This window comes from Euprymna scolopes, chromosome 22, assembly GCF_053919585.1.
Source record: "Euprymna scolopes isolate OS-2025 chromosome 22, ASM5391958v1, whole genome shotgun sequence".
NCBI classification, from domain to species: Eukaryota; Metazoa; Mollusca; class Cephalopoda; order Sepiida; family Sepiolidae; genus Euprymna; species Euprymna scolopes.
The window spans coordinates 28,710,671-28,738,616 of NC_136503.1; the positions used below are offsets into that span (position 1 = coordinate 28,710,671).

The 27,946-nt window shown below is 35.0% G+C and overlaps 1 protein-coding gene across 1 annotated transcript in view; it reads right to left on the reverse strand.

The window, feature by feature from the left end:
• LOC145243931 (tRNA (guanine(10)-N(2))-methyltransferase TRMT11-like) overlaps positions 1 to 27,946 on the reverse strand; it is a 62,507-nt gene that overhangs the window by 13,195 nt on the left and 21,366 nt on the right. Inside the window, exons 5-12 of the mRNA XM_080107056.1 lie at positions 27,384 to 27,476; positions 26,227 to 26,370; positions 23,500 to 23,560; positions 19,485 to 19,580; positions 17,035 to 17,115; positions 9,212 to 9,379; positions 3,399 to 3,468; positions 1,109 to 1,237 (exon numbers count right to left, since the gene is read on the reverse strand). Coding sequence (XP_079963182.1) covers positions 1,109 to 1,237; positions 3,399 to 3,468; positions 9,212 to 9,379; positions 17,035 to 17,115; positions 19,485 to 19,580; positions 23,500 to 23,560; positions 26,227 to 26,370; positions 27,384 to 27,476 — 842 coding nt within the window. The remainder of the gene's footprint in view (positions 1 to 1,108; positions 1,238 to 3,398; positions 3,469 to 9,211; positions 9,380 to 17,034; positions 17,116 to 19,484; positions 19,581 to 23,499; positions 23,561 to 26,226; positions 26,371 to 27,383; positions 27,477 to 27,946) is intronic.

Below are 27,946 nucleotides of genomic sequence, written 5' to 3' on the forward strand. Positions count from 1 at the left end.
CTAAATTGTTTTAAAGCATATCAATTCTTTTTGGTTTATTTAATGTCAAATTCATTTTTATAAAAACTTTTATATTCTTCATGTCTTCAAAGATCTAAAGACTAAATTGTTTTAAAGGCAGATGTTTAAAAAAAATATATATGTAATGCATTCTATTTAACCCAAAGATGGAACTTTGACAGATTCTACCTCTCTGGACTAGAATGGATCCTGCAGTAATGGCACTTCCAAGTTTGGATTGAATCACTGGATAGAATTTAAGATCATAACCAGAAACGAGTTGAGATTTAGAAAACAGGAGAAGAGGTTAAAATGGTGACTTGATTTCTTCAGCAAATACATTTGCAAAGAAGGTGGTCTCCCTCTACCATGCTAGAAAATTACTCATCCCTACCAGTATCCTATATCTCTACAGAGCCACCATTTTCCTATGCATGAATATTGTTGCCACATCTGGGCTGGTGCATCGATCACTAGTTACTAAACTAGATAGATAATCATTAGGCAGGGACCAAAAAAAATCTCCAATCTAATAGATCCTGCACTGTCAACCAAGCTCTGATCCCTGTACCATCACCACAATGTTGCATCCCTGTGTCCGTTTTACAAGTATTTTAAAAGGAATCTGGTCCAATAATGCTTCCTTGATATAAATAGCCCTGACTAATCTGATAATCAGCAAAATCCCACCTCTTAACTGTAAAAGTCCCCAGATACCAGAAAGCCCTCTATTCTAATAGTATTCTTCTCCGAACTGCTAGATTTTGGAATTCCCTCTCTGTTTCCGGCTTCTTTGACTGTGCTAACATACAGAAATTTCAATACAATGCTAAAATCAGAAATAATAAAAATCCAACAATCAACCCCTGGGGCATCCCTTCGTTAATATCATGTTGCGAGGATAAGGTGTTTCCTTTGTTCAAGAAGGATCCGATTATATTTAGTATTCGTCCAGTAATGCCATCTGATTTAATTTTCATGAGAAGACTTTTATACTAGAACAGCTATTAGGGAAGCAAGATTTGGCAAGACATTTGTAATAGCTTTGAAAGGACAAGGGCTAGCTCAGCAGAGCATTCTCTCTTTTTTTTTTTTTTTTTTTACTTACTCTGATCGACACACAGGGAACCAATAGACGAGACGTCCATTAATGGTGAGGTATTTGGCAGCAAAATTCAGCAGGTCTTTAAAGATATCGGTTAATCGGTACTGAGTTTTCTCAGGTAACTTGAAAAACCTGCGGAAAAAAACAAACAAACATTACAAACAGTTGTTTATCAAACATCAATTTGAAAAGTTATGGGTTGTAATATAAAGTATTTTCAAATTTATTAAAAAAAATTTTTTTTTGATAATGTGTCACTATTTATCAAGACTAAAAGCCACTCAAGGATAAGGTTGAATGAGATGGATAAAGTGTCAATTGAATGATGAAGAATATTATGAGAGGATTGAAAATAAAGAATGGAATAAATAAAATTTAATAATCTGAGGACAGTTGGTCAGCGTTATGATTGACGACAAACAGAATTCAATGAAAAACTATTTATCTATCTTTGCTATTATATACAAGAAACTCTGTGTGTGTGTGTGTGTGTGTGTGTGTGTGTGTGTGTGTGTGTGTGTGTGAGTGTTCCCTATGGACTTGGAAATGGCTGGACCGATTTTTTTTAGATTTCACACTAAGGTAATGATGTGTCTGGGAGCGTTCTTATGTAGGTTTTGCATAGGAATATGTCTGATAAGTATTGAAAATCGAAAAAATCCGATTAAAGAATGGAAATCTGATTTTGACTAAGGTTAACACTTTTATACAACCTAACATCACAAGTGCATTTGAAAAGTTTTATTACTGCACAAGCAGAGAGGCTCAGTTTATAAAATCGACTGTAGATTCTTTTAAAAGACAGGGTCATATTTGAAATAAATGTTTCGTTTTAGAGCACAATTGAGCCATGATACTTGACTTTTGTACATTTAACTTAAATTCAAGTGATTATGTAAAAATAATTTCATAAAATCAACAGTTGGTTCTTTGATAAGACAGGGGTGCATTCAAAATGAATGTTTCTGTTTAGAACACACACAACTGAATCATGATACTTTACTTGCGGATTTTAAACCTGGAGTCACTAATTACAGATAATTTTATTAAATCAAAGTAGATTCTCTACAGTGCAATGTTGACTACAATATATTGTGGACTAAGTCACTGCGGGGAGGCATGTGAAGTTTTCTCTCAGTATGCTGCTAGGTGGAGGGATCCCTAACTACAGCAGGAAATCAATCAATTTGATTAAAAAATAAGTGATTTCACTCAATTCTGAAGATGATATCTATTGCCAAAATATTAATTTTAAACAAATATTTGTTTATTTTACATAATATTTAATTGTAATTTGGCTTATAAGCGTATTTCATATGCTGTTTTATTTTAAAATTTAAACAATGCTGATATCACACAAAACACATTTTTATTTATTTATTTTATTATTTTATTTATTTATTATTTTATTATTTAATTTACTTTATTGATTTTTATATTTAGTTATTACTAGCTGGCAGTACAATATGCTTAAACATAATATTGTAATTTATGCATATTGTGTATGCATTATTATAGACTCAATCCTCTATTGATTATTATATATTACGAGGAATAATTTGCTCAGCAGACTAATTCACAATAAAAACAAAAAAAAAAATATAATGGTAATGTCGTTTGTCAAATTCTATCCATGTTTGTTTACAATAACGTCAGCTGATATTTGGACTTGACGATAAATGCCCTGGAAAAGTCACTTCTGATTAATGTTTAGTTTTAAAATATGCATATAAAGAAAAGATTTGCTGTGATTTTAAATTGTACATCTTTTTTTTTCATAAATTGAAATCATTAATAAGAAAAAATTAAAGTAAAATGGTGAGGTACACCTGGGCTTGAACAAGGGATCATTCGATGTGTAGTCGAATGCTCTACCACTAAGGTAAATCTCCAGATTATAATAAATATGTTTTTTTATTTAAAAAGAAATGATTTGCTGAAATTTTATTATCTCCCTTTCCGGTATAATGTAAAATATTCCCCTGTAAAAATTATTCTTTTTTTTATCTATAAAAGAAAAGACTATTTTTAAGATCAGATTTTTTCAATTTTCGATACTTATTGGATGGATTTCTGGACAAAACATATCTAAGAACACTGCCAGACATATAAATTAGCTTTGTGTGAAATTTGCAAAAGATAGGCTCAGCCGTTTCGGAACCTATGAGAAAAGAACTCACACATAAAAATCACTTTCATATAATAATAGAGATATGTGGAAGAAGGCTGTAGAGCTCATCAGTTGATAACAATTTTCAAAATAACCAATAACTCCATGAGAAAAGAAACAAACCTTTCGTTAGAATTTGTTCTCTTGTTATTAGAAGCAATCTTTTTCGCAGGTTCTCGTATTCCATAGGGAGCTGTAAAAAAAATAAATAAATAAATAAATAAAATAGATGAACATAATGAGTAATTTAGACAGCTTTCATTTCTTCAAGCATATTTTGTTGAATAAGCAAAAAGAAAAACCACATGAAAACCATCTGGGTAAAATCATTAGGAGGATGGTGGGAATCATTCTACCACTCACAAGAGTATCTCATTCTCTATGCAATCCTCTTTTTTAATTATTATTTTTTTTTTTTTACTTATGTTCACCCCTAACAAGGCATATCGCCACTTGGGTGTAAGGGCCTACTATTTGGGACCATGCCTAGCAAAGGTTAACAAGATGTTGGTTTACAGTACATTTGAACTTCTGCATATCAATAGTCAAGGAAACAGGTAGCAGGAAGGGAATTTCAAAGTCAACAAATGAACACATATGTAAAGATATGGCAGAAACACTAGAGGATGACCTCCAATCTGTAGTAGAGTGGGGACAAAAATGGATGGTCACGTTCAATGCCGCCAAGACTAAACTAGCTTCATTCAATAATTACAAGAAACCTTCTCTACCACCTATAACAATGGACAACGACTCTTTATCTGAGAGTACGTCTTTCAAGCTCCTTGGCCTAACGTTCACAGGAAACATGAGTTGGAACAATTACGTCGAGGGCATTGCCAGGGCTGCTGCAAGGAAGGTGGGCTCTCTCTACCGTGCTAGAAAACTACTAACACCCAAAAGTGTACCTGTACCTCTATAAGGCAACCATTCGCCCATGTATGGAGTATTGCTGTCATATTTGGGCTGGTGCATCGGCTACTAGTCTCTCGCTCCTTGACAAGGTTCAAAAGAGAGTCGCCAATCTGATAGGCCCTGAACTGGCATCTAAGCTTCAGCTTCTGTCCCATCGACGAAACGTTGCATCCCTCTGCCTGTTCTACAAGTATTTTAATGGTGAATGCTCTGACAAACTGCAAGCACTTGTGCCCCCACGACGTGAACATCCTTGACAGACCCGACAGGCTGCAAAATCCCACCCCCACACTGTAGAGATCCCTAGATGTAAAAGATCTTTCTACTCCAGTAGTTTCTTCCCCAGAACCGCTAGACTTTGGAATTCCATTCCAGGTCCCTGCTTCCCCAACTGTACTGACATGTTCAAGTGCAATGTGAACCAACATCTCGCTGCCCAAATCCCTACATAGTACCCCAGTAGTTGTTGCCCCTGATAGTAGCCCCCTACACCAAAGTGGCAATGTGCTTCGTTTGGGGTGAAAATGTAATAAAAAAAAAAAAGAAAAAAAGAATGAAAGTTATTTGAGGGAAGGAACTATTAGAGTAGAAAGCTTTCTGGCATTAAGGTACCTTAACAGTGAAGGGGTGTGATTTTGTTGCTAAGCGGGTTTGTCGGGATATATATGTTGAAGAGGCACAAGGCTACTTGTACAAGAGTCAAATACATCCTAAAATTGAGTAATGTTGCCACACTTGAGGTAGAACTAAGAGAACCTTTTCTTGCCTTGACAAGGGGCAGGACTTTCTTCGAAATTTAGTAGGCCTAACCCTAATCTTATCGTCTCCATACTGCCGCTTTCTCACAGAAGCGACGTTGCAAGTCTATCTTTGTTTCATCAATACTTTTATGGTAGGTGCTCAACTGAGCTTCAATCTCTGGTCCCTCCCTGTAAAACGTTTGCAACAAATACTTGCCTAGCTTAAACAACCACCAACAACTTTCCTCACTCTCTATCCGTGGCCTGTGTATGTTTTTTCTTAGTCTAACCAAACCTAATTGCCGAGTTAAACCAGAGAAAAAAAACAGAAAGGATTTTACTGAAAACTAACATTCCCAAATTCGTAGGTCATGGAAACCTAGTTTTACTTATAATTTACCAGCATTGCCCGGGGCTCATAAAAACAAAATAAAAGAGGTTGAAAAGTGTATGTAACATGTTTATATTAAAACTTCTATCGCTCTACCTTTCTCCCCTCTTCTTTCCATTTTTTCCACTTTCTATAGATTTGTGTAGCCAATTCGGCTATATTGTTTTAATGGCGCAATCGATAGAGACGTTGAGTCTCTACAGTTCTAGATGAGCATTGTCTGAAAATAGTGGTTTCAATCCTATTCAAGCAGGCCAGAGGATTCGTTGGCCAAAATATGGTGAGACACGGCCCACACATAAATATCTGTTGATTGCTTTTAGCTTCAATTTCAATCAGTACGTTAGGAATCAGCCTGTAAATGTGACATATGGGGGCATATTTATGAATGGGCTGTTAGCGAGACAACAACTTTTTTAATGGTGAATGCTCTGACGAACTGCAAGCACTTGTGCCTCCACGACGTGAACACCCTCGACAGACCCGACAGGCTGCAAAATCCCACCCCCACACTGTAGAGATCCCTAGATGTAAAAGATCTTTCTACTCCAGTAGTTTCTTCCCCGGAACCGCTAGACTTTGGAATTCCATTCCAGGTCCCTGCTTCCCCAACTGTACTGACGTGTAGAAGTTCAAGTGCAATGTGAACCAACATCTTGCTGCCCAAATCCCTACATAGTACCCCAGTAGTTGTTGTCCCTGTTAGTAGCTCCCTACACCAAAGTGGCAATGTGCCGTGTATGGGGTGAAAATGCAATAAAAAAAAAAATTTAAAAAAAACCCAAAAAACTATGGTAATTACTGGGAATATAAGACTCAACATTCCTATAGTCGAGGTTAATCACCTAAAGGAGGCCAGAGAATGAGTTGGCCGAAACGTGGTGAAACAACAACTATGAAGATGAGGATAAATGAATACACAAATTATGAAACCTCATCTCAAAGGATTCTAAATAAATATATATATATATATATATACAGGTTTCTGTAAAAGTTTGAGGAAGCTACAGACGGCCAAAAAAACGGCCGAGTAGCTGAAACAATAATGTAACTTAACAGTATATATATATATATATATATATATACACACTCCTATAAATTTGTTTTTTTTGTGTGTTGCTATTCATATTAAAAATCCTTTTTCTATTTATTTAAAAAGAAAATACATCTTTGTTATATATGGATCGTGGAATTGCGTTCACTAGCAAAAGATCTAGCTAATTTGCATATTCTTTTAAACATTCATTTTAATTAATTCCCTATTAGTTTTTTTTTGGTTTTCTTATGGGATGATCATCTTTAGTTAACTATTACATGCAATTATATTCATGCAGATATTCTACATGATTTATACTTGCATAATATTTGCGTAAAATGATTATAATATACACAAATCTCTTTCTATATATATATTTATGAATGCACATATATGTTTAAAAAATTTTGCCTACTAAACTCCTGTCCCTTTTTGGTCTACAGATATGAAACTTAATATATAGGGTATTTGAACCTATGCAAAACTTTATATTTGGGTTTTAGCCAGGGAAAATTGGTACAAAAGTGTGAAAATTAAAAAATGAAATTTGCCAGGTGAAGGTCGAATGATGGCATTACGAATATGCATGCGTAACATAGTAGCTATTGGTTCATATTTTAATTTTTAGCCTTGCAGCCAACATGTCTTCATAGGTCAGGCATTAATATCAAAGGAAAAATTAAATTGTAAGCTAAACGTTTTGGTTTCAAATCTTGGTGGTGGCACACAAGTCATTTTTTTTTTTTAAACTTTTTAAATCATTACTATATATTGGATTCAATATAATCTATATATATAAAAGCGAAAATGTGTGTATGTTTGTATGTATGTATGTGTGTCCGCTAACAACTTTCGACAGACAGAACAAAAATTAACAAACTTGGTATCATATTGAAGCTCCTTCCTTCGCCCTAAAAATATCGAAAAATTGGCCAAAAACGTTAATTTTTTTATCCTGAAATAAACAATTTTCTACAGGAGGGGGGGGGGGTCAACAAAAACCGTCCTCTCATGACGAGATCGGTTCTACGCATGCGTCAGATGACGTCATGACCTGATTTAGTTTAAATAGTTGAAGAACTGACTAAATTTCATGTACGTCGTGTTAGCTCAGTTGGTTAGAGCATTGGTTCATTATCTAAACGTTTTGGGTTCGAATTGTGGTGTGAGATGTTTTTTTTTTTTTTCGATTTTTTAAATTTAAATATTGAACCAGTGTTATTTAAGCCATTTTTCACGTAACGTTCGTTTTTCTGTTTTTTTTTTTTACTTCACTTATTCTTAGGTTTTCATTAACACCCCAACCCCCGACCGACCACACACACCCAAAAACACCCGGGTACCCACCGATTTTTTTAATTCTAATATCGAAACAGGCTTATTTAAGCCATTTTTCACATGAAAAAAAATATAATTTTTCTTGAGTCAAATTTACGAGGAATTCAATTTTTTTTTTTTTATGGCATATCAACATTTCTTGAGTTTATATATTATTCCTTAATTGGAATTTAGTTTTGAGATGAGCATTATATATATTAATTTCATTTTGGACTATTATTCTCATCTTTATTAGTTGTTGTTTTCATCTTTATTGGTTGTTGTTTTTCACAACGTTTCGGCCAACTATTCCTCTGGCCTTCGTCAGGTGGTAACCGCGACTGATAGGAACCTCGAATCTTCTAATTGCATTCTCAGCAATCACTGCCATCCGTAGTTGTTGTCTTCTCACCACGTTTTGGCCAATTAAACCTCTGGCATGCTTTGGGTAGGATTGAAACCGCTATCTTCAGACAATGTCCATCTGGAACCGTAGAGATTGAAACCAGCCAGAGGTTTACTTGGCCAAAACGTGGTGAGATGACAACAACTACGGATGGCAGTGATTGCTGAGAATGCAGTTAGGAGATTCGAGGTTCCTATCCGTCATGGTTACCACCTGATGAAGGCCAGAGGAATAGTTGGCTGAAACGTCATGAAAAACAACAACCAATAAAGATGAGAATAATAGTCCGAAATAAAAATAAATTAATATATATATATAATGCTGGCTTCAATCTCTACGGTTCCAGGTGGACATTGTCTGAATATAGCGGTTTCAATCCTACCCAAAGCAACAATAACTAATAAAGATGAGAATAATAGTCCGAAATAAAAATAAAATTAATTTCTTGAGTTATTTAATGGTGAATTCAGTCATATTTGAAAACAGTTTTATCTTCAAATATTTGTTCATGGTGTTTCATTTGCTTGTTTTGTTTTATGGCATATAAACCCTTTTCAGATTATTTACTGCTGAATCCAGTTATTTTGATAAAAAATTTTATGCTTTAAGTTCTTTATAATCTTTAAATATTTATTTATGATATTTGCTTTGCTTTTTTTCATATAGGAAAATTGTTGTTTTTGTTTTGAACTTTGCAGAACATGATTGAGTTTTGTAAAGAGAAAGGAAATAAGATTAATATTTGGTGCATTTTAGGTCAGGAAGCTAGTAACTTCAGACAGCCTGATCTGGTAGTACCAGAGTCTACCGAGAGATTCGACATATTCAAATGCCCAATCGACAGGTCCAAGAATTTAGTGATGGTATCCATTTTCTACTAGGAATTTTTTTACAAAAATATTGCGAAGTCTATGTTTATGTCAGACATCTATAAATAACAAAAAGAATGTTTTAATTTATTCATAAATGGAAAATTTAAGAGAAATTTAAATATAAGGATAAAAATGGCAGTATGAGGGTTAACAGCTGGGGGCATTAGTAGTACACAGGGGTTCTAATTTATTCCTGAGCAACACCATTATTGCCTGTTGATAACGAATAATAAAAAGAGCAAATAAGAAAAAAACTTACGGTCCGTGATGATGACATCGAAGATTTCTTTCCTGTGCCACATTTCATGTTTAGAAGAGTCTGCAACCATAGCATCAAGGTAGAGATGACCACGCCCGTATTGGATTAAATTGGAACGAATGCTCTCATTTGAATCTCTCTCTTTTTGATTATGCCGAGACGGACGGGCTGCAGATAAACAAAAAAAAAAAAATGAATCATCAATGCTGAAGGCATTTAATTCATTTCTTTGAATATATAGATGTGTCTAAGTGATTACCTTTACCAAGAAGGTTATGTTTTTGGTAGAATTGTGATATTTTTGGTGCTCCTCCTTCTCCAAGTGTTGGGAAGTGGGAGAGAAAGAGAAAAAGTATAACAAAAGATAAGAAATAAGTTTATTATGAAAATAAAAGTATAGGAAATAGGGTTGAAGGGAAGACAATGGTCAAGAAGTTTTTCACCAAGAAACACAAAAGGAAGCTGAGATGGGATTGTTGGTCAAGATGTAGTGATGGTGAGGACCAAGGAGGTCAGTATATTTTAGAGTGAGTTTTAGGAGTGTCAATAAGTTTTGCTGCAGTTTAGGACAATTGAGTGCGTTTTGTAGACTGTCTTGGGTTTGAGACAGTTGGCAACAGTTTGGTTTGGTTTGGTTTGGTTTGGTTTTACGGCATATCAACCTTCTTTTTTTTTTTTTTTTTTATTGGTTATTTAATGCTGAATTCAGTTTTTTTTTTTTTTGGAATAGATATTTTAATTTAATCAGTGAGTCAAATCAGACTTTTTGTATCATTAGGTGATGTGCTTCCTTCCTTTTTTGGGGGTGGGGTAATGTTAGTGGATACGACTCCGCATCCGGTTTTGTTGCTGTCTTTGGACCCATCTGTGTATATGTGCTGATGGTTTGGGTATTTTTCCTGAATGATAAGGAGTTTTTCTTGATAGGTTAGTGGATGGGTTTGATTTTTTGGGAGGTTATTTAATTCAAGGATGATTTCAGGGTATTTTAGTAGCCAGGGTGGAAGGCTTAGTTGGTTGACATTATGGATATTGGTGATTGTGATACCTGCATCTTCTACTAGTGGTTTTATACGGAGCCCAAAAGGTTTTATAGCTTTTATTTTTTGGTAATATAGATTTTGGTAATTTGGATTGAAGGTACAGTTAGAGGTTGCATTTGTTGGCTGTGATTTTTCTCTATCATAGAACGAGTAATCTAGTGAGTTTGCAATGCAGTTGTAAGCAGGATTTTCTGGGCAAGAGAGAATTTTGGTCAGGTATTGTAAGGCTAGTTTGTCGCGTCGAATTGATAATGGGGGTTCATTGGCTTCTGCATAGAGGCTATCGATGGGGGAAGTTCGGAAGGCTCCCAGCGCAAGTCTGAGGCCCTGATGTTGAACGGTGTCCAATATCTTTATATACGACTTTCTGGTGGCACCGTAAATGAAGCTACCATAGTCTAGTTTCGATCGCACTAGTGACCTATATAACTTTAATAGGGTTTGTCTGTCCGCTCCCCAATCTGTGTGGGCAATGACTCGCATTAGCTGTAGGGTTTTATTACATTTATTTTTAAGATGTTTTATATGAGGGATGAATGTAAGTTTTTTGTCTAGTATTAATCCTAAGAATTTATGTTCATTTACAACAGGAATCGGAATATCATTTAGTTTTAAAAGAGGATCTGGGTGCAGTTTTCTTAGTTGACAAAAGTGCATACATTTTGTTTTGTTAATGGAAAATTTGAAGCCATTCTTATTTGTCCATTTTTTTATTTTGTCAATGCATTGTTGAAGTTGACGCTCAATTATATGGATATGTCTTGAGCTATATGCAATTAAAAAATCATCAACATATAGAGAGCAATCCACGCCTTGGTTTATGCATCCAACAATACTGTTAATTTTTAGGCTGAATAATGTTACCGACAAAATACTTCCCTGTGGAACTCCCGTTTCCTGTTCTTTGATGTCCGATAGGCATGTTCCTACACGGACATTGAATAGTCTATTATTTATGAAGTTGTTGATGAAGATGGGTAGTCTTCCTTTCACTCCAGCTTCTTTGAGATCTTTCATGATGCCATACCTCCATGTGGTATCGTACGCCTTTTCAAGATCAAAGAAAATAGCAGTCATATGCTTTTTTTGTATAAATGAATTTCTGATGAAAGTTTCTAAACGAATTAAATGGTCTGTTGTGCTACGATGTTTTCGGAAGCCACACTGAAAATTAGTTATTATTTTATTTGTTTCCAGAAACCAAATTAACCTGGTGTTGACCATTCTCTCCATGATTTTACACACACAGCTTGTTAGAGCTATGGGGCGATAATTGGAGGGGTCAGATGCATCCTTTCCTGGTTTTGGTATAGGAATGACTGTGGCTTGTTTCCATATGGCTGGAAGATTGCCATTGAGCCAGATGTCATTATAAATAGAAAGTAAATACTTTAATGGTTCATCTGGTAGCTGTTTTAGAAATTCATACGTTATTTTATCAGGTCCCTCAGCCGTGTTGTTGGCTTTTTTTAATGAATCCTTTAGTTCATGGATGGTAAAAGGTTTGTTGTATTCTTCCTCATTATTACTTTTAAAGTTCAGTTTGTTTTTTTCTGATTCCTGTTTAAAGATCTGGAATTTTTTATCGTAATTTTTAGAAGATGAATTATTTGCAATAGTATCTGCAAGCAGGTTTGCCATGTCCTCTTTTTTAGTTATTTTACTATTGTTTACACAGAGGTGGTTGAGAGGGGAACTGGTGTTTTTTCCTGATATTTTCTGAATCATATTCCATACAGTTTTGTCTTTGGTGGTGTTATTGATTTTAGACACAAAATTCTTCCATGATTCCCTTTTGGCTTCGTTTATTGTTCGGCGTGCTTTAGCCCTGCATATTTTAAAGTTGTTTAAATTCTGAGTAGTTGGTTGATTGTTGAATTTTCTTAATGCAGCACATCGTAGCCTGATAGCCTTTTTACAGTCATTATTAAACCAGGGACGATTATTCTTGGTTGATGATTTTGTTTTAGGAATACATTCTTCTGCTATTGAGATAATGGTATCTGTAAAGTGAGTGATTGGGTCTTTCTCACATTTTTCAGGTAGGAGTTTGTGTTTGCATAGTAATTTGAATTCATTCCAGTTAGCTTTTTTAAGGTTCCAACGAGGAATTTTTGAGATTATTTCAGGACCAAAATGTTCTAAAGTTATTGGGAAGTGGTCACTTCCACAGGTATCTATATGCACTGTCCAATTGTAATCTATAAAGATACTAGAATCACTTATAGAGAGGTCAATTGCTGAGGACGAATTTGTAGCGGAGTGAATAAACGTTGGTTTTTTGTTGTTATATATGCATAGATTGTTGTTGTTGATAATATTTTCTATAATGATTCCTTTTCTGTCTGTGTTTGAGCATCCCCAACTAACATTATGACTATTAAAATCGCCTAATAATAAGAAGGGGCGAGGGAGTTGGTTGATGAGTTTTTCTATTTCGGTTTCATCTATGGGGTCGTTTGGAGGCAGATAAATGGAGCAAATTGTGACCGTTCTATGTAGGGTGGCTGTGACAGCAATTGCCTGTAAGTTAGTTTGTAGATTTATTTGGCTTTGTGCCGTGTTTTTGTTAATGAGAATGGATGTTCCTCCTGAAGCTCTATTTGGGTTATTTGTTGTATAGTTGTATTCAGTAAAACTTTGAAGATTGATATTTTCAGATGGTTTTAAAAAGGTTTCTTGTAGGCATATTATTGTGGGACATAGATCGGATATCAGTAGAAGTAATTCATTCCGATTGGCTTTTATACCTCTGCAATTCCATTGGATTATTTTGTTGGCCATAGTTTAGATTTTATGTATTTGATTTTCTGTAGTGGTTTTTATCCTACATCAATTTCCATCGCTTTGGAAGTGGATGGTCTGTTTCTTGTTTCTGGTGAGAGGCTTTTTTTGGGTTTTGGTCTGGGACTTTTAGATTTACTTTGTCTTGACTGTCTTTCTTGGCTATCAGTTTCAACTAGTTCAAATTTATTTTCATTTTCAATTAATACTAATTCTGTTTTTTGTTTGTCATTTTGTTTTTGGGGGGTAGTTTTTTTGTTGTTCTGTTCTATTTCCATTTTTCCTGTTGTTGTGTGTTTATTTTTAACATCTGTTTTTGTCCTTGTTAGTGACTTGGATCTTTCACGTTTTGATAATTGAGGAGGTTTCATTTCTTTAGAGATTGATTCCTCAATATTGATGGAAGTTTTTCTGATTTCCTTTTTTTCGTTTTCTTTTATACTGGGTTGTTCGTTTCTGACTTTTATTTGGCTGTTAAAATTTATTTTCAGTTCTGATAAAAAGGATTTTAATTCTTCAAGTATGTTCTTTAGTTCTTTTGCTAGGTTTGCAATTTCTGGAGCAAGGTTTAGTTCATTGTAGTTGTACATTTTGTTTGCTTGTTGGGTTATTGTGGCATATGAGTTTTTGGTGCGATTTGTGACTTCTTTGCGGGCTTCTTGGAAGGTTATGTTTTTTTGATATTTGATTGTTATTATTTCCTTCTCTTGCTTATATATTTTGCACTGTTTTGAGTGAGAGTGGTGCTCTTCTTGACAGTTTGTGCATTTGGTTTTATTTGGACAGTCTTCTTCATCGTGGTCTGGGTTTTTTTCACTGCAGTTTCCACATGTGAAGAATCTTAGACATTGGTCTTTATTATGTCCAAACTTTTGGCAGTTGTAGCATTGTAAAGGTTTTGGAATGTATTGTTCTATTTTCATTCTTTCATAACCTATATTGATGGTCTCTGGTATTTGAGGATAATTGAATGTTAGTATATAAGTGTTTGTACATATTACCTCTCCTTTTTTTTTAAATGTGATTCTTTTTACATCTGTGACCCCTTGGTTTTTTAGTTCTGTTTTGATTTCTTCTGTTGTGCAGACGGAGATTTCCTGTTTTTTTATGACTCCTTTGGAGTAGTTTAGTGTTTGGTGTGGATAAGCTTTGATGTTTGTTTCATGCAATTTTTGTAGTTGAAGTAGAGTTTTGGCCTGTTTTTTATTTTGTACTTCTACCAATATGGTACCATTCCTTAATTTTTTGACATTTTTGGGTGTTATTTTGCTTGATATTACCTTTTGGATAGTGATGGGTGACATTTTAGTTAACGGTATATTAGACGTTGCTTCTAGCACGATGAATCTTGGAAAGTTTGTATCTTCATTGTCGCTGTCAGAGTCAATTTCTGTGTGTGGTCTCTTGGATTTTTTGGTATTCATAATAATTTTTGAAAAATTCATCAGCCATGCTCCCCACCCTCCTCGGAGCCCCTTATGGGGAAGAACTATGAGGGGGTAAATCCCATTCGCCTCGGTTCTCCAGGGCTACATAGCTGGTATACTCAAACATGGGGAGGTTTCCAAGCATTCACAATATATGGTTATGCCCACCCAAGTATGGGATTTCCCTGTATTTTTATTATTCCTGATGGTTACCTTTTTCCCAGCTTGATTGACCCTTCAGCCATCGCTTATTAACTCAGTTCATTGTTTATGTTGAGTGTTAGTGTGTTTTTGTTTGGATTGTCTGAATTAGTGCTTGTCATGACCAACCGATTGATTGGATCGGGCCTATCCAACCTCCCGTCTAGCCTAGTAAGGGCCAAAGTGGTGTGTTGTAGTATCATGTTATTATTTCCTAGGCATGTTCCACTCAACCACCAGGATCCCGTTCTTAATGCATTACGGGTTGCCACCAACGGTCAACTGGTGGTCCCATTGAAGGATTTTTACCCTCTGCAGGGGGGCAGTTGGTATGTTCTATCGCCCTACCAACTAGGCAAAAAAAAAAAAAAAAAAAAAAAAAAAAAAAAAAAGGTGAGGAGGTGAAGGAAAAAGAAAACGAGGGAGAGAGGGGGAGGAGAATGTTGTTTTTGTTTTTGTTTTCGCAGAACATGACTAAGTTTTGCAAAAGGGAATAAAAAACAAAGACATCTATGTAGGTGCGTTTCATCTCAGGAAGTCAGTAGACAGCCTGATCTGGTAGCACCAGGGCAACAGTTTGAGTTGAGTACGTTACGAGTTTGACACAGTAGAATACAGGTAGTAGCTCGGAGTAGATGGAGAAATGAATTTATCAATGATGACAATGAGGCCTTGACAGATGACTACTAAGGTGTGGACCTTAATGTGTAGAGGGTTGATGGTGTCATGCACACGCCCAGAGTACAACTGATATTTGCAGAATGTACCGGAGCTTGTGTTTTGTGCTTTTTAATACTTGTAAGCCAGTCACCAATGTGTGGGAGATGATGATGCAGCCAGAATGAGAAAGGAAGGCAAAAGAGAAGAACACTACAGAAATAATGTTGGGGTTGGTGATTGAATCGGAAAAGTCTGACGAGTCGCACAACGATGTTCACTCTACACAGGTCTGAATGTTTCTTTTTTAGAACTGCCCACCTATGGAACACTGTTCTGCTGGCTTGCTTCTTGACTGACTACAATATCGTTGCCTTCAAGTCCAATGTAAACAAAGTCTGACAATGTTCACTCTATACAGGTCTGAACTAAATTACATAGGCAATTTTTTTTTTTTTTTTTTTACTCTTTTTCACCCCCAAACAAGGCATATTGTAATTTGAATGTAAAGAACTACTATTAGGGATTGTGTCTAATCTAACAGAACTGTGGGGGAGTTGAGCAGCACAATGTCTGTTCACATTACATTTAAACCTGCAGATTAGTACAGTGAAGGAAGTAGGAAACGGCGGGAATTTCAAAGTTTAGTAGTCTAAGGAAAGCATCTAGGGTTCTCAACAGTGAAGGAGTGGGATTTTGCTGCTTGTCGAGTTAGTTGGGAGTATGTACATTGATGGGACACAAATGCTAGTAGTTGATCAGAGCATATTCCATTAAAATACTTGTAAAATAGGCATAGAGATGCAACATTGCGATGATGGGACATAGATCGGACTTGATCGATAGTGCAGAACCTATTAGATTTGAGACTCTTTCTTGGACCTTATCTAAGAAAAGACTAGTGGTAGTTGCACTAGCCCATAGGGGATAACAATACTTCATGCATGGGAGAATTGGGGCTTGGTAAAGATATAGGATACTCTCTGGTGTGAGTAATTTTCTAGCATGGTAGAGGGAGCCTAACTTCTTTGCAGCAACTTTGACAATTTCCTCAATGTATTTGTTCCAATTCATTTCGCCTGTGAATTTTAAGCCAAGGAGTTTGAAGGATGAACTCCAAGGTAGGGTGTTATTTGTCATGACAAGAGATGGTCGAGAAGGATTTTTGTAGTTGTTAAAAGAAAAGACGCTTATTGTTAGTAGCATTAAATATTACCATCCTTTTATAGCCTCATTCCACTATAGACAAGGTCGTCTTCTATTGTTTCTGCCATTAACTTGGCTATGTGTACATTCTTTTTTGTCATCAGCAAATATACATATCTCTAATACAATTTTACCAAGGAGGTCGTTCATGAATATCAGGAATAATTAATGTCTAAAGACCCCACCCTCCACCTGAGGGCACATTTATTTTCTCCCCTAACAACATCCATGATTTAATTTACAAAAGCAAAAAATATCAGTGAAGCTGTGCTTAACAACTGATTGGATAAAAATTATTTGATTTTTTCGGCATTCAAATGTAGGATAACAAAAAATATGACTAGGTCCATTGGAAAATACATGATTGGTAAAGCATTTGAGTTTGACTGACGTCAGATATGGTGTCATGTAAAACTCATTCCTTTTAGCTGTCAGTATAACTAGGATGCTGAAAATATATTTTGTCCATGAATTGTATCTAAAAAATAAATAAATAAAAACTTACCTCTGCCATGAAGAAGAAGATAATCAAGATCTGCTCCCATCACATATGCATCAAAATGAGCGCAGGCAACCAACAAACTACCTAATAAGAGAATAATGATAATTATGATAACATGTAAAAGAATTATATACATATATATATATATACACATATATACATACATATATATATATATGTATATATATTTCTGTAAAAATATATTTTCTTATAATATATATTAATCTTTATTTAAGAAGCTCAATGTAATTATAGAGAAATATAGTGAATAAATGACAAAAAACTATATTCCAAAATTCATGATGTTGATCATCTTATAATTTATTCCTTTAATTCAGTTGACATTTTCAATTCTTGACAGTATCTGTTTTGTAGTGCAAAATCAATCAATTATCATATCAATCAGTGAATCTATTTTGCTCTTAACTCATCAGAAGAAATAGCAACAATCAATTCGACAGATTTTAAGGAGAAATTAAAATTCAAGGAAGTTAAAGAACTTTTTAGATATACGTTTTCTTATAAAAGTATGGGTTAGAGGATGGGTTCATAATGTGGAAACACCCTTCGTGGTACAAAGCAATCAATCATACATTGACTGCTGTGGCGAAAACTGTGCGAAAAATAGTCAACATGCCTGAAGTTATGGGACCAGAAAAAAATATTCAGTATTTTAAAGCTCTCATTATAGAAGGTCTTAAATAAAGAAAATTTGCCCAAAACTTGAAAATCAGCATAAATGTCATGCCTTTTATGGTTTAAGTCCTATTAAAATCAAAGATTAAACACTTTAAGTGACGCCATGTTCTTTCAAGTCTTACTCTCCACCTCTTTAAACATTTCAAGAGAATACATCCCCAAAACAATAAAAAAAAATCAACTACTATGGTGAACCTTGTGAAACAAATTACATAACTGAAGTTATGGATATAGAAAAGTTTTAATTTTGTGCAATTCAGCTACATTAGAAAGTTTTTGAATTTTTGCCGTGAGGATTGATCATACATATTATTTGGATACTTCAAACTACTGTTCTCATCTTGAGAGTCATTTGCACAACCTCTTGATTGATGTAACCTCCAACCTTCTTCAGGTGATTCTTGTAAAACTCAGAAATCTGTCAAACTTTGGAATCTGTACAAAATTTCAAACAGAACCCTTTATTTTAATCCACAAAGGTAGCATGCTCTCGTTCCATCAGCCATGATTGGGTAGAAGTCCTAAACAATTCGTAATTGTATTTTGACAATCACCCGCACTGAGGACTGAACCTTCAACCTCCAGAAAAGTGTCACTTACAAATGAGTTTGTGGACATGAAAGTGAGACTAACCTTAGCTCTCAATGTAAGAGGGTTTGTTTGTGCCTAGCATGCAAGGCAGTAATTGATCCGAAGGAAGAAATACTGGAAAATGTGTATTTCATCGGCGTTATTTGACAGACAAAAATTTATAAAAAATATTTTTATATAAAACACATTATTAGACCCTAAGGTTGAAATAAAACCCGAAAAAATTTAATTTTTATTATTTTTTCAACATTTTTTATTAGACAAACAACAATCGAGACTGCCATTTTGTTTTGAAATTTTGGCCTTTCTAAGGCTTGCCAGATTGGCCTTTTTTAGGCCAAATTTGGCCATTTTTTTTTTTTTTTTTTTTTTTACACTCTTGCATGGACCATGGTTCATGCAAGAGCACAAAAAGGCCAGATTTGGCCTAAAAAAGGCCAATCTGGCAAGCCTTACAAAGGCCAAAATTTCAAAACAAAATGGCAGTCTTGATTGTTGTACATTTTGTCTAATAAAAAAATGTTGAAAAAAAAAAAAAAAAGTAAAATTAAATTTTTTCGGGTTTTATTTCAACCTTAGGGTCTAATAATATGTTTTATATAAAAATAAATAATTTTTATAAATTTTTGTCTGTCAATTTACGCTATTGAAATACACATTTGCCAAAACACTGCCATTATGGTAAGTCAGTCTTGTGGGAAATGCAATCTCGTAGCTGCAAGGTGAACTTGGCTATATGCAAATTGGTTGGCATTCGCTGGCATAAAGGTGATGGTGGGAGACCACTTAGCTGATGGTGTGTAGTGAACTACAAGGCGGTGTTGTTATTGAGTGCGGAAATCAGTGGAGTTTTGAGGCGATTGTTTCTGTAACGAACTAACTTGAAACTAAAATTGTTGAAACTAAATTGTTCTTCCAGAGCTAGGCAGTGCCAGGCCAACCCATTCCCTTTCTGTTATTTGTTCCTGATCTTATGTTCAGAATTATACCAAGTACTTTTTTTGTAACTTCAGTAGTCTGAATAATCCAAATAAAACCATTAGAAAGTCTTTAAAGGATTGAAATTCAATCAAATTTTCAAAATCAGAATCATTTTAATTTAATTGTCATTTCGATCCAAAGTAAACAAAATTTCAGTAAATCAGGGGGGAGGGATCACTTACCTGTACCAACGAAAGGATCAAAAACCAGTTTGTTTTTAGTTGTATGACCCATGTTTGCCATTATAAAAGATAGACCAGCATCCATACTAGTGTTACCTGTAAAGATAGAAAGAAAGAGAAATAGAAACAAACTTAAGATTATATATATATATATATTGAGTAAGATGATTGATAATTTATAATTAAAATTAAAAATCGCTTTCAGAAGGAAGAACAAACAAAATCAATAAATTGTACGATCGTTTCGGAAACGATATTTTTATTGAGACAGACAATAAGTCTTGGACAATAATTTTATCATTTGATTTTATAAAACAAAGTCTCCCCATCAGCAAAAATAGCGGGCAGGGGTTTAATTTTTTGAGTTTTAATTTTTAATTATAAATTATCAATCATCTTACTACATATTAAAATAGCTCTAGGATATCTATGCCTATTGAGCTTATCATATATCTACATTACAACGAACACTGTTTTCTTTTAATTATATTAATGAATTTACTAATACATAAAAATAAACTCTGCTCTTTAGACTGTTTTTCTAATCCCCTTAAAATTATATATATATATATATATATATATATATATATATATATATATATAAAATGTTAATTGATAAACTTCATACCGATATTCCTAGGGAACGGATACGAAGCAGTACTCACTTTAGATGGGTTGAATCAAGTTTCATGGGAATATCAAATTCACAATCAGTCCCCAGTTGTTTGTATAACCCCATCAGGGGAGATGATGACACTAGGTTTTTGTTGTTCTTACATACAGTGTCTGATCTCTGCATATGGTCACCCATATGATATTAACCAAGCTGAACGTTACTTAACTTTGTCCATATATTGATCACATGCACACCAACAAGAGACAAATTAGTCATAAACTTGGTCAATGAATGTAGAAAAAACTTGAAACTAAGGGGAAATTTTAAAGTCATACAAAGATTACGATAAATCCCTTTGTTGTTAAATTGAAATTGACTCATGATGCCTTTTCATAATAAGAGCGAAATTATAAAATCGAAATATTAAATTTCAAGCAAAACTAGGGGTTGATCTTTGGACCTTTATTATTCCTGATATTCATAAATGACCTCCCTGATATCTGATATCCCTCTGAGATGGGTATATTTGCTGATGACACCACACTGTATAATAAGCGCAAGGGAAAAAAGCGAATGAACACATATTCAAGGCAATGGCAGAAACACTAGAGGAAGACATCCAGTTTGTAGTAGAATGGGGTCAAAAATGGATGGTAACGTTCAATGTTGCCAAGACTCATTTCCTTTAATAATTACAAAAAACCTTCTCAACCACCAATAGCCATGGCTAATGATACATTACCTGAAAGTACTTTTTTTCTTTTCTTTTTATTCAATTTTCACCCCAAACAAGGCACTATGCCACTTTGAAATAGAGGGTTACTATCGGGTATATAAGTTGCAGGGGTATTATGAAGGGAGAGGAGTGGCAAAATGTCTGTTCACATTACACTTGAACTTCTGCATGTCAGTACAGTTGGGAAAGCAGAAGCGAGTTCCAAAGTCTAGCAGTTCTGGAGAAGAAACTATTGGAGTAGAAGGCTTTCTTACACCTAGGGATCTCTACTGTGAAGGGGTGGGATTTAGCTGCTTGTTGGGTTTGTTGGGGGTGTTCACGTCGAGGGGGTACAAGTGCTTGTAGTTCGGCAGAGCATTCACCATTAAAGTACTTGTAGAACAGGCCGAGGGATGCAACATTACGTCGATGGGACAGAGGCTGAAGCCTAGATGACAGTTCAGGACCTATCAGGTTGGCGACTCTCTTTTGAACCCTGTCAAGAAGTGAGAGACAAGTAGCAGATGCACCAGCCCAAATGTGACAACAGTACTCCATACATGGGCAAATGGTGGCCTTATAGCAGTACAGGATATTTTCAGGGGTAAATAGTTTTCTAGCACGGTAGAGAGAGAGCCCACCTTCTTTGCAGCAGCCTTGGTAATGCTCTCAATATATCTATTCCAGTTCATGTTCCCTGTAAACGTTAGGACGAGGAGTTTCAGGTAATGTGTTTTTGGCCATTGCTATTGGTGGTGGAGAAGGTTTCTTGTAATCATGGAAAGAAACAAGCTTAGTCTTGGCAGCATTGAATGTGACCATCCATTTTTCTCTCCATTCCACTACAGATTGGAAATCATCCTCTAATGTTTCTGCCATTTCCTTAGATATGTGTTCATTTGTTTTCCCCTGGTGCCTGCTATAAAGAGTGGTGTCATCAGCAAATATACCCATCTCAGAGACAATTTTATCAGGGAGGTAATTTATGAATATCAAGAATAATAAAGGTCCCAGGAGAGACCCCTGAGGTACTCCTGCATTTATATTCTATTGTTCTATTGTTTAGATTTCTGACTGTCAAGAACAACCTGGATTTTTCTCTTACTTAAGGATTTAATTACATTCCAGTGACACCATATGATCTAATTTTCCTTAGAAGACCATCATGCCATACCCTGTCAAACTCCCTGGCTTAATGTTCACAGGAACATGAGTTAGAACAGATACATCGAGAGCATTGCCAAGGCTGCTGCGAAAAAGATGGGCTCTGTCTACTGTACTAGAAAGTTACTTATACCACCATTCGCCCATATATAGAGTATTGTTGTCACATTTGGGCTGCTGCATCTGCTACTCGCCTCTCACTCATGGACAGGGTTCAAAAGGCCAATTTAGCAAAATTCAGTTTTTGCTAATTGTCTTCGAAAACTGTTTTCATTAATAATTAATTTTCTACCGTATCGTTTTTCGTAATTTTGGGATATTTTCATTACTGAGACATGATAATTAAGTATATTTTCACCCCAAACAAGGCACAGTACCACTTTGATGTAGGGAGGTTACTATCAGGGACTTAAGTTGCAGGGATACTATGTAGGGAGTTGAGCAGCAAGATGTCTGTTCACATTACACTTGAACATATGCATGTCAGTACAGTTAGGGAAGCAGGAACCCGGAAGGGAATACCAAAGTCTAGCAGTTCTGAGGAAAAAACTATTAGAGTAGAAGGCCATCTTACATCTAGGGATCTCTACTGTGTAGGGGTGGAACTTTGCTGCTTGTCGGGGGTATTTACATTGAGTTAGCAGATGTGGCAACAATACTCCATACATGGGCGAATAGTGGCCCTGTAGATGTACAAGATACTCTCAGGTGTAAGTAAATTTCTAGCATGGTAGAGAGAGCCCGTCTTCTTTGCAGCAGCCTTGGCAATGCCCTCAATGTATCTGTTCTGTGAACGTTAAGCTGAGCAGTTTGAACAAAGTACTTTCAGGTAATGTATCATTAGCCATGGCTATTGGTGGTTGTAGAAGGTTTCTTGTAATTATTAAAGGAAAGAAGCGTAGTCTTGGCAGCATTAAATGTTACCATCCATATTTGTCCCCATTCCACTACAAATTGGAATGGAGGTCTTCCTCTAGGGTTTCTGTCATTGTCTTGGATACATGTTCATTCATTTTCCTCTCATATCTGTTATAGAGTGTGGTGTCATCAGCTAATATACCCATCTCTCTCTTTCTTGTTCAACTACAAGTTAAATAGTGTTACTGCTTGTGGTGATATTTCCTTTGTTTATAGTGGATTATTCCAATCCTTTATTTTTTCCTTTCGTTATTGTTGTCAACTATTTAGAGAGAGAGAGACAGAAAGAATGCATAGATTAAAAGTGAAGTGAGGGGGTGGATCAAACAACATACAGTGAGAGAGTGTGAAAGTCATAGATAGAAAGTTAGTAAGAGACATATCACTCGATGAGTTAATTGTAAATTACATCTAAGTGGAATAATTAAAAAAGATATTTCTTTTCTCAAACATAACTCAATCCCAAAACTGAGGAATTTTTATTTATATATTTTGTGTAATTAAAATATATAGAATATATATAAAAAAAAAAAGCTATAGGCAAACAAACATTACTTAAATCAGATTTAAGAGATATTCAAGAAAATTAAAATAGATTTTACCAATAAAACATCGGTTTTGTAATTTGTAATGCTGAATCTTATCTCGTTGACCCTCGGCAACCTGCAATAACAAAACACGAACCAAATTTTAATTCTATGATTGGAAACAATGAGGATCGTCATACATTAGAATTTCTTAATAGCATATTGTTCGAAGAAGCAGCAACAATGAATATTGTTATTACGTATTGAGTCTTGATTCGATAAAAACTCCAATCAACAGTTTCTTTTAATCAATTACAGATGTGATAATATTTACTCAAAATTTCAGCATGTTCTATAACCCCCGCCACCCCCTTTTAATTGTCATTTCATCCCAAACAAGGCACAGAGCCACTTAATCGTGAAGGGCTACTATTTGGCATCAGATTTGCAGGGATACTATTTATAGAGTTGGGCAGTGAGATGTCTGTTAACATTATACTTGAATTTCTGCATGTCAGTACAGTCAGGGAAGCAGGGACCCAGGAGGGAATTCCAAAGTGCAGCAGTCCGAGGGAAAAAGCCACTCGAGTAGAAGGCTCCAAGGCATCTAGGGATCTCTACAGTGTAGGGGTAGGATTTTGCTGCTTGTTGGGTCCGTCAAGGGTATTGTTGTTGAGGGGGTACTAGTGCTCAGAGTACCTGCCATTGAAATACCTGTAAAACAGGTGCAAGGATGCCATGTTTCGGCAATGGAACAGAGGTAGACCAGTTCATTATGTTTTAGTATATCTTTCTTATGGTTTCTTGATCTTACCAGATTTCAGGACAAGAAGTCATCTAGTCTGGTGGAGTGTTCAACTAAGTGCTGTTACTTGAGAAGAAGGCAATTTTCATAAATGAAGGCTTATAATATCAAATTTTAAATGTGGAGAGGTGTAAATAGGGTTAACATAAGAAATTTCTACATGATCAAAGAGTGATATTTCCAATTGGAAGCTAAGTTTTCTAACTTACGTGTACAAGAAATTACATCACAGACAGTAAGTAACAAGTAAGGCATGTAGAATAAGTTGTTGACATCTTATGACAATATTATTGAATCGAAAAAAGGATGGATGTGAAAACATTATTTTTCCGAAAGAAAAAAACAAAAAAACTTGCAACTTAAATGAAACACAAAATAGAGAAATTATTTTTTTCATTGAGTGAATAGTAAATTCAATTACCAGGCGAGCTGTCTTTGTGACTGGGTCAACAGACATTGATAACAGACATGTCCCAGACTTTGGGAAAAGTGAAATAAATTTGTCAAGGGTGTGAATTCCATATAGAAACATTGATTTAATTTGAATAAAATATGCATCAAGTACGCTTGAAAGCCAAATCACAATGTATTATTAGGGAAATAAACAAATATTTTACTTGTTTGAAATCTATAACAAATATATTTTAGAGCTAAACTCCATCCTCAGTATGTTGTTTTCTTTCTGTTTTTTCTTTTCTTCATCAGAGCGGCAATCTTTTTGTGAGCAAGTACTAAGTGACCACCCAGTACCCAGGAACGGCCAAAGTCATGGACGTCACTAGGAGGAGGTAAAGAGATACATCTTCCTCTTTTCTGAACCATGGACGGTTGGTTTTGTGCCATCACTCTTATTTCCCTATAGGGGATAGGTTGAGGGGATGGTGGATTCTGCACAATTGAAAAGAACAAATAAAACCTCCTAAACATTTTTATTTTGTACATTTTATTTAAATAACTTTTACAGCTATCGTACTCAAGACAAAGGGATAAGATGAAGAGAAAGATAAGAGGGAATGATGTTTACAGAATGATATTCCAAGTGCCAAAGAATCTGTCGCCATAATACTACAATAAGATTCTTTTAACGATTTCAAGAAACGGTAAAAGATGGATGGCTCTGCTTTTGAGGAGAAATCAAGTCTGAAACTTCTTGATCTTTCTTCCTCATCAAATATTTTGGATGTCAAATATCGGATCAATTGCTCTTTTTGCTTCTCGTAAAATCTGTCCTTTTTATCACACTAAATAATTTCTCGCACCCGAGACTATTTTCTCTATTTCTACAAATCTACTATGAGATCATGTATGGAGTGCTGTTGTCATATTTAGACTGATCCATTCCCTGCTTCTTTTGTTCCAGTTTGTTTGACTCGGTATAGTGGTCTATCCATTTGCTGTTTTGGTATTTTATTGTAATACAGCTTCCTATTCTAATAGCTCCTTTCCAAGAACTGCAGACTTGTGGAATTTCTTCCAGCTGTTTTGCTTTACCCAGCCTCGGTTTTTGGAGCCAAACAAAAAAGGAAAGGCCTAATGAGACGCAAAGCAAATTTCACTACACGAGTTGTATCAGAAAGTCTGAGATGCAGAGCACTATTCACGGTATGCAGGTCTGAATGCACCCCCAACTCCTCCTAGTGACCTGCTTTTATTGTGTCCGGCATGCCTCATTAGCAGGGGTATCATGTGACCATGCAAGAACTGTGCGAAATCGAACATGGATGCCATCTTGGATCTTTTTGATTTTTCTTTCTTCTCAGCCCGCAGGACACAAGGATGTTTCCGATGTGAGTTCATTATTTATTGTTTGGCCGCTTGCTTCTTTGAACAACACAGTTTTTTTCAAAACTAAGATCAATAAACATCTCCTGTTTTTGCAATAATCATCTTTTATTCTTGTTAGTTCTTTACATCAAGTGGCTTCAAGCCTTGTCTGGAGCGATTTCCATTTAAAAAAAAGGAAAGAAAAGTAGGTAAGAAAAGAAATGCAAACTTACCAAACGTCCAAAGTAGATAGAATTTGGTTCTGTCGCTGAATGCATTCCCTGTTCAAATTTGTAATATTCAAAGAGATGAAAACTATGATCAGGATTCTTCAGCTTAATTTTGCCTTTCAAACCCATTTCCACCCAAGGAAGATCCTGGGAGAGAAAAAAAAAACACACATGCAGAAAGAATATTGAATGTACAATTGACAATGTCACTAAAACACCCATTTTTAAGAGCCATAAAACCTGGCATGGGACAAGAAGAAAGAAAGAAGCAACCTTAGTAGAAGTTTGCGTTTGATGCCGGGTTAAACAGAACCGAGAGAGAAAAAATAACGAAATACCAAAGTCTTATGTATGACATGAAAAGAAACTGGAATCTTAGGAAGATCTCCATCATTCCAGTAATTGTATGAGCAACTGGATTCGTGAAAAGGAATATAAAAACCTACCTGAAAAAATATACCCAGAGAACCAAGTGCCAGAGAGATAAGAAAATTGTACTTAAAGGAATAGTTAGAATCTTTGAAGTATCTCTCAGTTTGAATGTATAAGATAGCGGATGAATGTTTGGCACCCTGTAGGATAAACCATCCCCAGCTAGAATAAAATTAAGAAAATTAAAACAAAAAAAATTCTGATAATCTAGACTGGATGCATTGAATGTTTTAGACAGTGGAAAGACGGTATTAAACATAGAAATCTCATTATCAGAAGGATGCGAGTTCAATCCCTGCATGGGACAAATTTTATTTTTCTCTCCAATCACACTCAAAAATAAATCTCATTAAACAATATTCAAGAAGAAGTAGATGGTGTAAATAAATTTTAATTTTGAGATAAAAAATGTTGCCGATCAATGTTAGATCGATATTTTTGAAAATCTAGCATCTGGGTTGAGGGGTTTATTTTTTACAAAGGCGTAATAAAAGTAATGCATTTGTATTGCTACATTATTTTTTAATATTCTTACTGTTTTGTTGTAGTTGTGAATTAGGCATCTTAGTGGATGCCCAACCTGTTATTGCATACATTACAACCAAGAGATATTTTTAAGATTCTAACAGTACCTTTGAGTGCAAACAGACAGACCAAGAGAAATATAATACAGGAACACACACCTAACGTTATATAAATAGAGAATATGAAAATAAAAATATACATACCTCAATTCTCTGTATTTTCTGTTTTGGAGGAATTTTTTTATTAAATGCTTCCACGACTATTTTAAAAGTAGAATTTTCTGATGTGTAAGGTTCCTGTAAGACATAAAAAAAATAACATAAGACGTCAAATAAATAAAGCAAATTTGAAAGTCTAGCCGTTAAATGTTTAAGACGACCTCTGGTTCTGTTCATTACGACTTTTTGAACAATAGCACATTGGATAATTTTGACATCCTCAGACAAATGGATTATATTCTCAAATCATTTTAAATATAAAAAGAAACAAAATGACAATGTATATATATGACAGGTAATCCATATTGTTGTAACCTATAATTTTTCTTTGTTGCATATATGATTTATATTTCTATTTAACCTTGCATTGTATAATACTTTTTACAATAGACAATGCTTCAAGCAAACTACAAAACTTTCTTTTACACACACTAATATATATATATATATATATATATATATATATATATATATATATATGTTGAAATTTTAATAAATCTATCATATATCGGTTGTATAGTTGTATAAAGCGACTGCTAAATCACAAA